We start from the raw sequence: 10,318 nt of genomic DNA on the forward strand, positions 1-10,318 counted from the left end.
ATGTCAGAAATATTATTCACAGCCCACCAATTACAGAAATTACTATTAGAATTAAATTTAGAATTTATTATAACAAAAATATTATCGTGAGGAATGTAAATTTCAAACAAAGAACCAAATGGAACCAAACAAGGCAAATCTCCAACTTTATAGGTTCTTGTATGTGCTAGCGTAGCGAGGCAGATCCTTAACTTGATAGGTTCTTGTATATGCTAACGTGGAACAGCTTCAGCACTGTGCCGCATGGTGCAGCACCTGTGGAACAGCTAGAAAATGGACGCCAGCACTCCCATTTCTTTTCTAATGGTACACACCGTGATGTAGACTTTACCGCCATTGTATTGTGTACGTATTGTACCGCTACAAAAACGTATGACTAAGGTATAAGCAACTCTAATGATATTTAAAATTTATAAATCTAGTAACTACGAAAGAAGTATAGTAACGTAATAACATACAGTGTTGCAAGAATTGTAATTATATTCACTGACTGGGTGTATGGTAAATTACATTTTATATGTTATAGATGATATATTTCCATGTATATTCATACCTCTAACGCCCATATCTCATTAAATAACGCTCATATCAATATTTGAACTTCTTTGTAATAAAACAATTTATTAAGGTAACTTTAGTTAATTCTCACTTTCTTATAAAATGTATGTAACAAACACAAATTAATAGATTTTATGAGCATAACCTATTTGTCATAATTATTTATTTATAATTTGTACTATATTTTTTCTACAGATGGATGATAAGGATCCAACAAGTGTCATTAAAATGATAAAGGATCTTAAGGCAGGTTCTGAAGCATATCGTAAAAGTAATAACGGTGTGTCTTTAAGATTATCTGGTACTGCATATACACCACTGACATTTGGTGAATCTGATGAATGTGTTATATCACCTAAAAGGCCAAGATTAAATGATTCTAATGATTCTAGTTTAAATATGAGTGAGGCTGAGACTGTCCCAAGTAGTCCATGGGAATGGCGAAGATTAAAAGGACAGGTAACATACTCAATTAACGTTATATAAATATCCATAAATCAAGCACATTAAAAAACTATACTTATTTCACTAGGTTGTGTCCTTGAAAACAAGATTGTCTCATCAAGAAGCTGCTGTACAGCAGCTTCACAAAATACGCAGACAAATGGAAGAGGTCTTTGAAAAGGAGAAAGGTATTTTAGAGATGCAGGTGGAACAAGATAAGCAGACAATTAAACAACTGGAAGTACGCCTTGATATTTCACGTAGAACAATTCAGGACGCATCTGAAGCACGAGCTTCTATAGAGAAAGAACTATTTCAGGTACAGTGCTTTTATTTAACCCTTTTGCGATTGGTACGGGTTATACCAGTCATCCACTAAGTGCTTCACACTGTTTAGCGCTGATTATATCTGTCATCCCCTAAGCGCTTTGTATTGGCTAGCGACAGCTAGCAGCTACATATGCTTCTCGTCCACAACGATGATATATATATAATATTATTTTATATACTGTATTTTCGAGCTATCGCGGGGAGACGCGGTCGTTAGAATACGCGTCAACGGGAGTCGTAAATTCCCGTTACGATTAGAATAATCGACACCACGAATAGTTCGATCCCCTGATTTCGGTTAGGATAATAGGGGTGATTCAGGTTAGTATAACACTGTGGTTCACAGAGTTAAAGTATATATATTTCCAACACTTTATACAATCACACAAGTAGTAACGCCGTTGGTTAAGATACAGATAATGAAGAGAAGGATTATTCTTAGATGAGAGAGTGATAGGAGCTGTCGGACTTGTGGGCACCGCGGGAGATGATGGAAAAATTAGAGATGTAGGAACGGTGAGAGTTGTAGGAAATGCAGGAACTCTAGGCACCGTGAAAGCCGAAGCAATACTCTGAAGTTCGTTCTGATGTGATTACGAAGGAAAGCTCGGTATGGGTGTGTCCTTTAAGCGAAGAACGCGGATTCGTTGCTTACATTTTTAGTTAGGAAAGGTGAGAACAAGGATCCGCGCTACCCATTGGTTAAGACGTTAACGCTTGAAGACGGGCGATGTAAACATCCCATCGGCATGACTCATGGGAAAATCCAGACATTTCTATTCTATAAATGCCTGGTTTTCCCTATCATATAATTACCAGTTTTTCCCGTTATAAATACCAGCTTTCTCCGTAATCTTTAAACACTCTCAATAAACCTAATGACTTGTTTAAGTACCACAGATAAACCCAAAATACTTGCAGGATTCAAAGTTCCTGCAAGCTAATGAGACTCGGTTTATGGTGGGCCTTAGGTTTATTGAGGGTTTCTCTAACGACGCTTGGGCCGTTACGGTCAGACAATAGAAGACGTCGCGCGGACCTCTTCACGCGACGTAACATATACATTACTAAATTATATATATCATTGTTACATAATTTCAAATAAGTAACTTAAAGTGAAGATTTATTATTGAATTTATTTTTAAAATATAGAACAAGGACTCAACAACATTTTCTTTTCCAATACATCCTTAAGTCCTCTGCTGTTCCAACGAAATCCTCTAAGATTTTATATGGTCACATTGGGAGCTCAAAAGATGGCTAGTATTCGCCATTGCAAAAGGGTTAATTTTTTTTTTTTTTTTTTTTTTTTTTTTTTAAAGAATATTTACAATCAATTCTCGTTGAGAATTTTCAGTAACTTAATTTGGCGTGATACAATGACATGGATTATAATAGCTTTATATTGTTGGTTCTAGTAGAAACTAAGGATTTAATCTAGAGGGTATTTTCTTTTTAGTCTGCGGATCTGGTTCGTCATGTCCAGTAGTTGGGTGACTAGTGGGTTGTGGTGGTTGTTGACTCTTGTGTTATATCTGCTTCTGGACTTGTGTATTTCATCTTTGACTGTAGGTATCTTGAGGTCACGGTGGATTGTTTCGTTGGTAACATACCAGGGTGCATTTAATAGGGATCTTAGCGTTTTCGATTGGAAGCGTTGGAGTATTTCAATGTTGGAGTTACTTGTTGTTCCCCATAGTTGGATTCCGTAGGTCCAGACAGGTTTTATTACGGCCTTGTAGAGGGTTATTTTGTTCTGTATGTTTAGTTTGGAGCGTCGGCCCGTGAGCCAATAGAATTTTCTTAGTTTTTCCTTTAGTTGCTTTGTTTTTTCTGAGATATGTTTTTTCCAAGTTAGCCTCCTATCCAGGGTCATGCCCAGGTATCTTACGGAGTCCTTGCTTGGGATTATTATGTTGTTAATGGTGACCTGGGGGCAGGTTTGTTTTCGGAGCGTGAAGGTTACATGGGAGAATTTTTTTTCGTTTATTTTAAAGCCCCATTTTAGGAACCACTTTTCCTTGGAGTCGAGACTTCGCTGGAGAGTGGCTGAGGCAATTGCCGGGTCTGCGTGGGTAGCTAATATTGCTGTGTCGTCGGCAAATGTTACTATTGTTACCTCGTTTGATATGGGTAAGTCGGCAGTGTAGATGGAGAACAGTAGGAGTCCGAGGACACTACCTTGTTGTATGCCGGATTCTATTGGGAATATTGCGGAAGTGGCGTCTAGGCATTTAACTATGAATTGTCTGTTGGTTAGGTAGGATTTTAAGATGGAGTAGTATGGGTGGGGTAGGATTTTTTTAAGCTTGTAGAGTAGCCCTTCATGCCATACTTTATCGAATGCCTGTTGGATGTCTAGGAATACCGCAGAGCAGTATTTTTTCTTTTCAAGGGTTTGTCTGATCATGTGGGTTATGCGGTGGATTTGCTCTACTGTTGAGTGTTGTTTTCGGAAGCCGAATTGGTGATCTGGGAGTGTTTTCAATTCTTCTAGGAGTGGAAGGAGACGATTCGTAAGCATCCTCTCGAATAGTTTAGATAGGGTAGGTAAAAGACTGATTGGGCGATAGGAGCTGGTTTCATATATTGGTTTACCGGGTTTGGGAATGAGGGTGATCAGTGAGATTTTCCACGCCTTGGGAAAGTGTTCAAGGCGGAGGATGGCGTTTTTTGATTGATTGCGATGAGTGCAATCCCTTTTATGGGAAGTTCCTTGATTGCTTTATTTCCTATTAGGTCGTGACCTGCTGCTTTCTTGGGGTTTAGGCGACTGATTGCTTCTATGATCTCTGCAGAAGTGAAGGGTTCAATAGGAGGGGACATTTGGAAGGGAGTGTGCAGGTATTCGGTGACGTCCGCTGCAGCTATGGAGGAATGGGGTTGGAATACTTCAGTCAAGTGTTTGGCAAATAGGTTGGCTTTTTCTATAGGGCTACGCGCCCATCCACCCTGCGGACGGCGGATTGGAGGTATTATTTGTGGGGGGCGCGTGAGTTTCCTGGAGGCTTTCCATAGTGAGTAGTTAGAGTCGGCTGTGGGGGACAAGCTGGCGAGATATTTGTGAAAACGGTCGTTATTGTAGTTTTTTATGGTTTTGGATAGTTTTCTAGTTGCGTTGTTTAGTTTGCGTTTGTCCTCCGGCGTTCTATGGGTCTGCCATATCCTTCTTAGTCTACGTTTTTCTGCTATTTTTTTTAATATGTACTGGGGGTATTCGTGATTGCTGATGGACGTTTTTGCCGGTGTGGAGACGCGGATAGCGTTTATTATGCTCGCGTTTAGGTATTCCGTGGCTGCTTCGATTTCTTCATTGGTTTTTAGTGAGGTTGAGGCTGAAGTTGTGTGGGTAAAGACTTCTCTAAAGAGCTGCCAGTTGGTGTGTTGGTTATGAATGGAGCCATTAGGTGTATTCTCGATGATAGTTGAACTGACTGTTACTATCACGGGGGAATGATCAGAGGAGAGATCAGCCGAGGAATTGATTTGGACGTGTCTTGACGAGATATTTTTAGTTATGAGGAAATCAAGGAGATCGGGTATTTTATTTGTGTCGGTGGGCCAGTGTGTGGGTTCGTATGTGGTAAGGTAGTTGAGGTTGTTGGTTATTATGCTGTTGAGGAGGTTTTTGCCTCTTACTGTAACCAGTCTGCTGCCCCATTGGGTGTGTTTAGCGTTGTAGTCTCCTCCGGCTATGAATCTATTGCCCAGGGTGTCCAGGAAGTTGTCGAAGTCTTCTTTGGCGATGGAATGTCTGGGAGGGCAGTATACAGCTGAAGTGGTGATTGTACCATGACAGTCTTCTATTGCTACGTTTGTTGCTTGGAGGTAGTCTTTCTGGAATGGTGGAAGTTCGTAGTGCTTAATGTTTGATTTGATTATGATTCCGGTGCCGCCGTGGGCCTTTCCACTGGGGTGTTGGGTGTGGTAGAAGTTGTAGCCGTGTATTTTGAGGTAGTTTTTGTCGGTGAAGTGGGTTTCGGATATGAGCATCACATCGATTTGCTGTTGTTTTAAGAATAGTTCTAGTTCAAGTTTGCGTTGCGCTAGACCGTTGGCATTCCACAGAGCTATGCGTCTTGGTTTTATTTTGTGTCGGGGCGTATTAATTTATCCATGATGAGTGTTAATAGCGATAGCAAATTGTTTATTTGCTCTGATTGTTTCTCTATTAGCTTTTCAAGCCTAGAGACGTTGTCTGTATTAGGTGAGGTGGGGGCACTATTTTGGGGAGGATCCCTGTGGCTATTTGGTATATTTTGAGTGCCTTGTACCGCTTGGGCATAGGAGGTTGAGGGAGTGGTGAGTTTGGTAGGGCTGGGTGTTTGATTGGTTGGGGGGATTGGGGTAAAGGTGAATTTCGGCGAGCTGGGTGTTTGGTAGTTTACCTCTTTTGTTCTAAGTTTGGGGTACTTGTTTGAGTATAGAGTTTTGTAGGCTGAGCAGCCTTTGTAGTTGGCAGGATGGTCACCTTGACAGTGGATGCACTTCGCTGGGGTTTCCGGTGATTTCCTGCATTGGTCGGTAGGGTGTGTTCCTGCACATTTGACGCAGCGGAAGGTATGGTTGCAGTATTTCTGCGTGTGCCCGTATCTTTGGCACCTTTTGCATTGCACTATCTCCTTTTTGATTTGCAGTGGTTCGAATTTTACGATGGCGTTCATTAGGCGACTGGTGTTGTAGATTTCCTTGTTGTTGGGTTTCTGTTTTAAGTCGATAAAGAATAGGGATAACGGGTCTTTCGTGACTCTATGCCTTATGTTGCTGACATTGATGACTTCGTGGCCGAGTTTAGATAGTTCGGTTTTTAGCTCGTCGATGTCTGCGGAGTGGTGGATGTTTCGTAGCACCACCCGAAAAGGTCTTTCTTCTTTGAGTTGATAGGTGTGGAAATTGGCGTTCAGGGCCCTAAGTGTCTTGGTGAGCTTCCTGTAGGCTTCTGGATTTGTCGGCAGGATTTTGACTTGGTTGTTGGTAATCTTCAGGTTGTAGTCCTCCTTGGAGATATCTCTCTCTAAGGACTTGATCATTGTCTGGATGTCGATGACATCATTAACAAATATTGGTGGGAGAGGGGGGCTTCTCTGTGCGTGATGGTTTGACGGCGGGCTTGCGATTTCCATGGCGTCGTTTGAGGATTCCAATACTGCGAACCTGTTGTGAGTGTTAATTTGTGTTGATGGCTGTTCGTTCGAGTTAGTGTTTGATGGTTCAATTTTGCGTTTTTTCGCCTTATTGGCGTCGTTGGCACGGGGGGATCTGCTACACTTCTGCCACGGAAGGGGTAGCGCGGAGTAGTTGTGTGTTTGCTCAGGCGAGCCTGGACGTGATTGCTGGGCCATCATCGAGCTAGCTATTTCAATATGAATAATTAGTCGTGAGGCTATGAGGCAAGGTTCGGGTTGGGGTTAGGTGCGTAAGCTTTTCTTCTCTCTGGCGGATAGGAAACACTTGTGAGGATAGGAGCACGTTGTGTTCACTTTCGACGGTTGGGTGACACGTGTTACTTTCGAACTTCACTGGGCACTAGAGACACGTCTGCACGCTTCGGCACTCAACAGCGAACTAAAGGGTTAATTAAATAAATAATTTGAATATTGCTTTATTTTGATGTTTAATATAAATATATGTTGTTTATAGGTAAAAACGAATTTGGAGCAGAAAATTATGTCGCTAATGAACGAAAATGCAAAGCTGTTGGAAGATCATAAACATGCACCTGTACAAGAGAGTAAAATAGTAACAAAAGATTCTACTGATGTATCTGAGACACAACTAAAACTGGATGCAGCTCAAAGAAGAATAACACAGCTGGAAGGAAAATTGAAGGAATATCAGACTAAGCAACAAGAGTTGGAATTGCAAAATGTGGAACTCCAAAGTATGAAAATAAAGGTTGAAAGGTTGGAGTCAGAAAGAGCGCTATGGGAGGAAGGGAAGACGTTTGTTGCAAGAGCCGCGAGAGCGAATGAACTTGAGAAAGAGCTTAGCAATGCAAAAGAAACCATTGTTTCATTAAGAGAGTCAGTGCGGGGAAAATTACTTTTAGAAGAACAAATGGCCAATGTAATGAAAAGGTACACTTTCTTTCAACGAGCCCTTTTTAATAAACTTCTATCATTATTATACTTATAAACATTGATAAGTGTGCTTTTAATTTTATAGATTAGATCATATGGAAAAAGTAGAGCAGCAGGTTGCTACACTTGAGGCCAAAAAGACGGAACTTTCATTGCGCCTGGCCGAATATGAATCTACTGGAATTACTGGTGGACCTACTGCTTTAAAACGCGAATTGAATCGACTGCAACAAGCTGAATTAGTCTTAAAATCAGAGGAAGGGCAGCTGAGATCTAGACTGGATGCTGCATTGAGGGAGTCGTATACTTTGTCGAAGAATTACGAAGATGCCAAAAAAGTGGCTATGGATGTTACAGTCTCCAAGGAACAGTTGAATAAATTAATGAACAGATTACAGAAGAAGATGATCCTTATTACCAGAGAGAGGGACAGTTATCGACAACAATTAGACTTATACGAAAAAGAGATAACGATAGACACTAATAATGCGATAACAGAAAGGATTCCTGTACTGGAACGTAGGATAGATGTTTATAGGTAATTTAAAATTCTATTTCAATTTTTGCATTTTGGATAATAATACGATAACTGAGTTACGATTGATTTATAATTGTAGAGAATTAGTCGCCAAATTAGAAAGTGATCTTCAAGCGGCTGAGGGTCATAATCAAGCGGACGAGTGCAATAAGTTGAGGGAGGAAGTCGAACGATTGAAGGGTGAATTGGAACATAGAGCACTAAAGGGCGATTTTAATTGCAACGCGAGAATACTGCACTTCACTATGAATCCTGCTGCCATTGCAGAACAACAAGCGGAGGAGAAGCACAAGGCTTTGCTACGTGAAGTGGAAGAGTTGAGGGCGAAAGTCGCGCAAGGTGGAGTCAACATGACGACATCCTCCCTCCAAACACAAGGTAATTTTTCAAAAATATTAATATGATTTTTGTAAAGAGCAAAAAGGCAATCAATCAATTAAAAGTACTTTTATATAATGAAATAGATATTAATATTAAGTACTGGTTATATAATTAATACTGCTATAATTAATATTTACTATACTATACTATAATTCATACTTTTATAGTATATCATACTACAATACTATACTATATTACAATATGGTTTATAAGCTTGAATGATAATAAGTGGCAGTAAAATATAGAAAGTAATATATGACATGAAAGATAATTGATGATCATAGTGAAACATAATTGTGGCTAGTGATATATTCTAAAAATAATGCGAATCGCATTTAAGATAACAGAAATAGTATGGATAAATTTTTATAAAATAGTACTATGCTAAGTAATAGAGGAAAAGTGCTTCAAGAAACTTCTAAGATAAACTATATTTATATAATACTGTTAACTTTATCTTAGAAGTTTCTTGAAGCACTTTTCCTCTACTACTTAGCATAGTATATTAACTATATTTATATAATACTGTTAACTTGTGTACTGATAAACTTTGTTAGCCTTTTAATTGAATTTATATGTACGCTGATTTTCATATTTTATCTCATCTATAATGTTTTAATACTAATTTATACTTTCAGAGAAGGAAAACTACCATAAAATTATTTTATCATCTTTTCTGTTATCTTAGAAATATTCAGCGTCAACAATGAAATAAATCTTCACTCTTTCTAAATTCACAACTACAATTCGACTATTTTGCATCACATTTGGTACATTTTCGTTTTATATTTACCAGCATTTTCATGTTATATCTAGAAATAGCGGAACTCAAACAGACACACGAGATTAAAATAGCTCGTCTCAAGGAAGCCTTCAAAGCATCGTCGCAAGAATACCGACAAGCTTGTTACCAATTGTTCGGTTGGAGAGTGGATAGGACGAAGGAGGCTCGATACAAGTTATCTAGTCAATACGCCGAATCGCCGGATGATTTCTTATTCTTCAAAATTGGAGAGGAGGGAGTGGACCTTTTGGAGACTGCGTTTTCTGCGACGCTGGGCACGTTGGTGGAGCGACACCTGCAACAACAACACAGCGTGCCTATGTTTCTAAATGCAGTGCAAACAGATTTATTCAATCAGCAAACAATGACGAACGTTATGAGTTGATTTTCTTAATTGTTATTGAATCTACGAGAAATCTTTGCATACTGAGAGCTGTAAAAGGAAGACGGAGATCATGAAAATATTTTATTATTGACAAATTATACAACCGAGAACTTGCATTCTTCGTGTCAATTCTTATTTATTTGTATCTTTTATTTATGTACCTGTTTTGAAACGTTTCTTTTCAATAACTTTTTATTCACACTTGTTTCTCGATGATTTTCTTTATTTCTGAATGTATGCTGGTTTTCTTTCTTAATCATCATTTTTAAATATTTCTATAAATTAAAAAATTAACAATGTTTAAATATTTAGGATTTTGTTAGAAAGATAAGATTCATTACATTGATTATATTAGAATCTTCGTCATTGTATACGTTTTTATTGCTAAGTAAAACAAATGTTATTCAAAGACGAAAACAATTAATGTCTTTGAATTATGATCGTTCTACCTACATCTATGAGATGTAATGATCGTTCGTTTTTTAATAACGCTTGTTCCACGAGAACAAAAAGAGCTTATATGTATATGCAAGAGGTGTAATGATTGTTTCTATAACCCTCATTCGTTATATAATCATATTTTTAAGCAAGTAGTATATAGAAGTGGAAGTAATCAATGAACTGTTATATAGTACTTTATTCTAGCCATATCGTTCTTCCATTTGACTTTGTATCTTGGATAATCTTGTACAATACGTGCACCTTCTCGAACTATATTTCACATAGTTACTCATGCATCATTGAATAGTCAGGTATTTCGTTTGCTAGATATTGGTGTTTGAAACAGAACACTAATTATGCTCATTGATGCCAGACCA

General features: G+C 38.7%; 1 protein-coding gene across 7 annotated transcripts; it reads left to right on the forward strand.

The window, feature by feature from the left end:
* Positions 1 to 208: 208 nt before the first annotated feature.
* Positions 209 to 9,616, forward strand: LOC126925018 (mitotic spindle assembly checkpoint protein MAD1). Of its 7 annotated transcripts, none has more exons than XM_050740119.1 (8): positions 253 to 381; positions 527 to 628; positions 754 to 1,017; positions 1,091 to 1,321; positions 6,973 to 7,409; positions 7,498 to 7,950; positions 8,030 to 8,328; positions 9,148 to 9,616. In XM_050740119.1, the coding sequence occupies exons 3-8, from the start codon at positions 754 to 756 to the stop codon at positions 9,498 to 9,500; spliced, it is 2,037 nt and encodes a 678-aa protein (XP_050596076.1). In that variant the 5' UTR covers positions 253 to 381; positions 527 to 628; the 3' UTR covers positions 9,501 to 9,616. The 7 variants fall into 7 exon arrangements, with proteins under 7 accessions (XP_050596078.1, XP_050596073.1, XP_050596076.1 ...); XM_050740118.1 differs by lacking the exon at positions 527 to 628 and adding an exon at positions 423 to 501 and having other exon boundaries at positions 256 to 345; XM_050740121.1 differs by lacking the exon at positions 527 to 628 and having other exon boundaries at positions 209 to 345.
* The last annotated feature ends 702 nt before the right edge of the window (positions 9,617 to 10,318 follow it).

This window comes from Bombus affinis, chromosome 15 (genome assembly GCF_024516045.1).
Source record: "Bombus affinis isolate iyBomAffi1 chromosome 15, iyBomAffi1.2, whole genome shotgun sequence".
Taxonomy (NCBI): Eukaryota; Metazoa; Arthropoda; class Insecta; order Hymenoptera; family Apidae; genus Bombus; species Bombus affinis.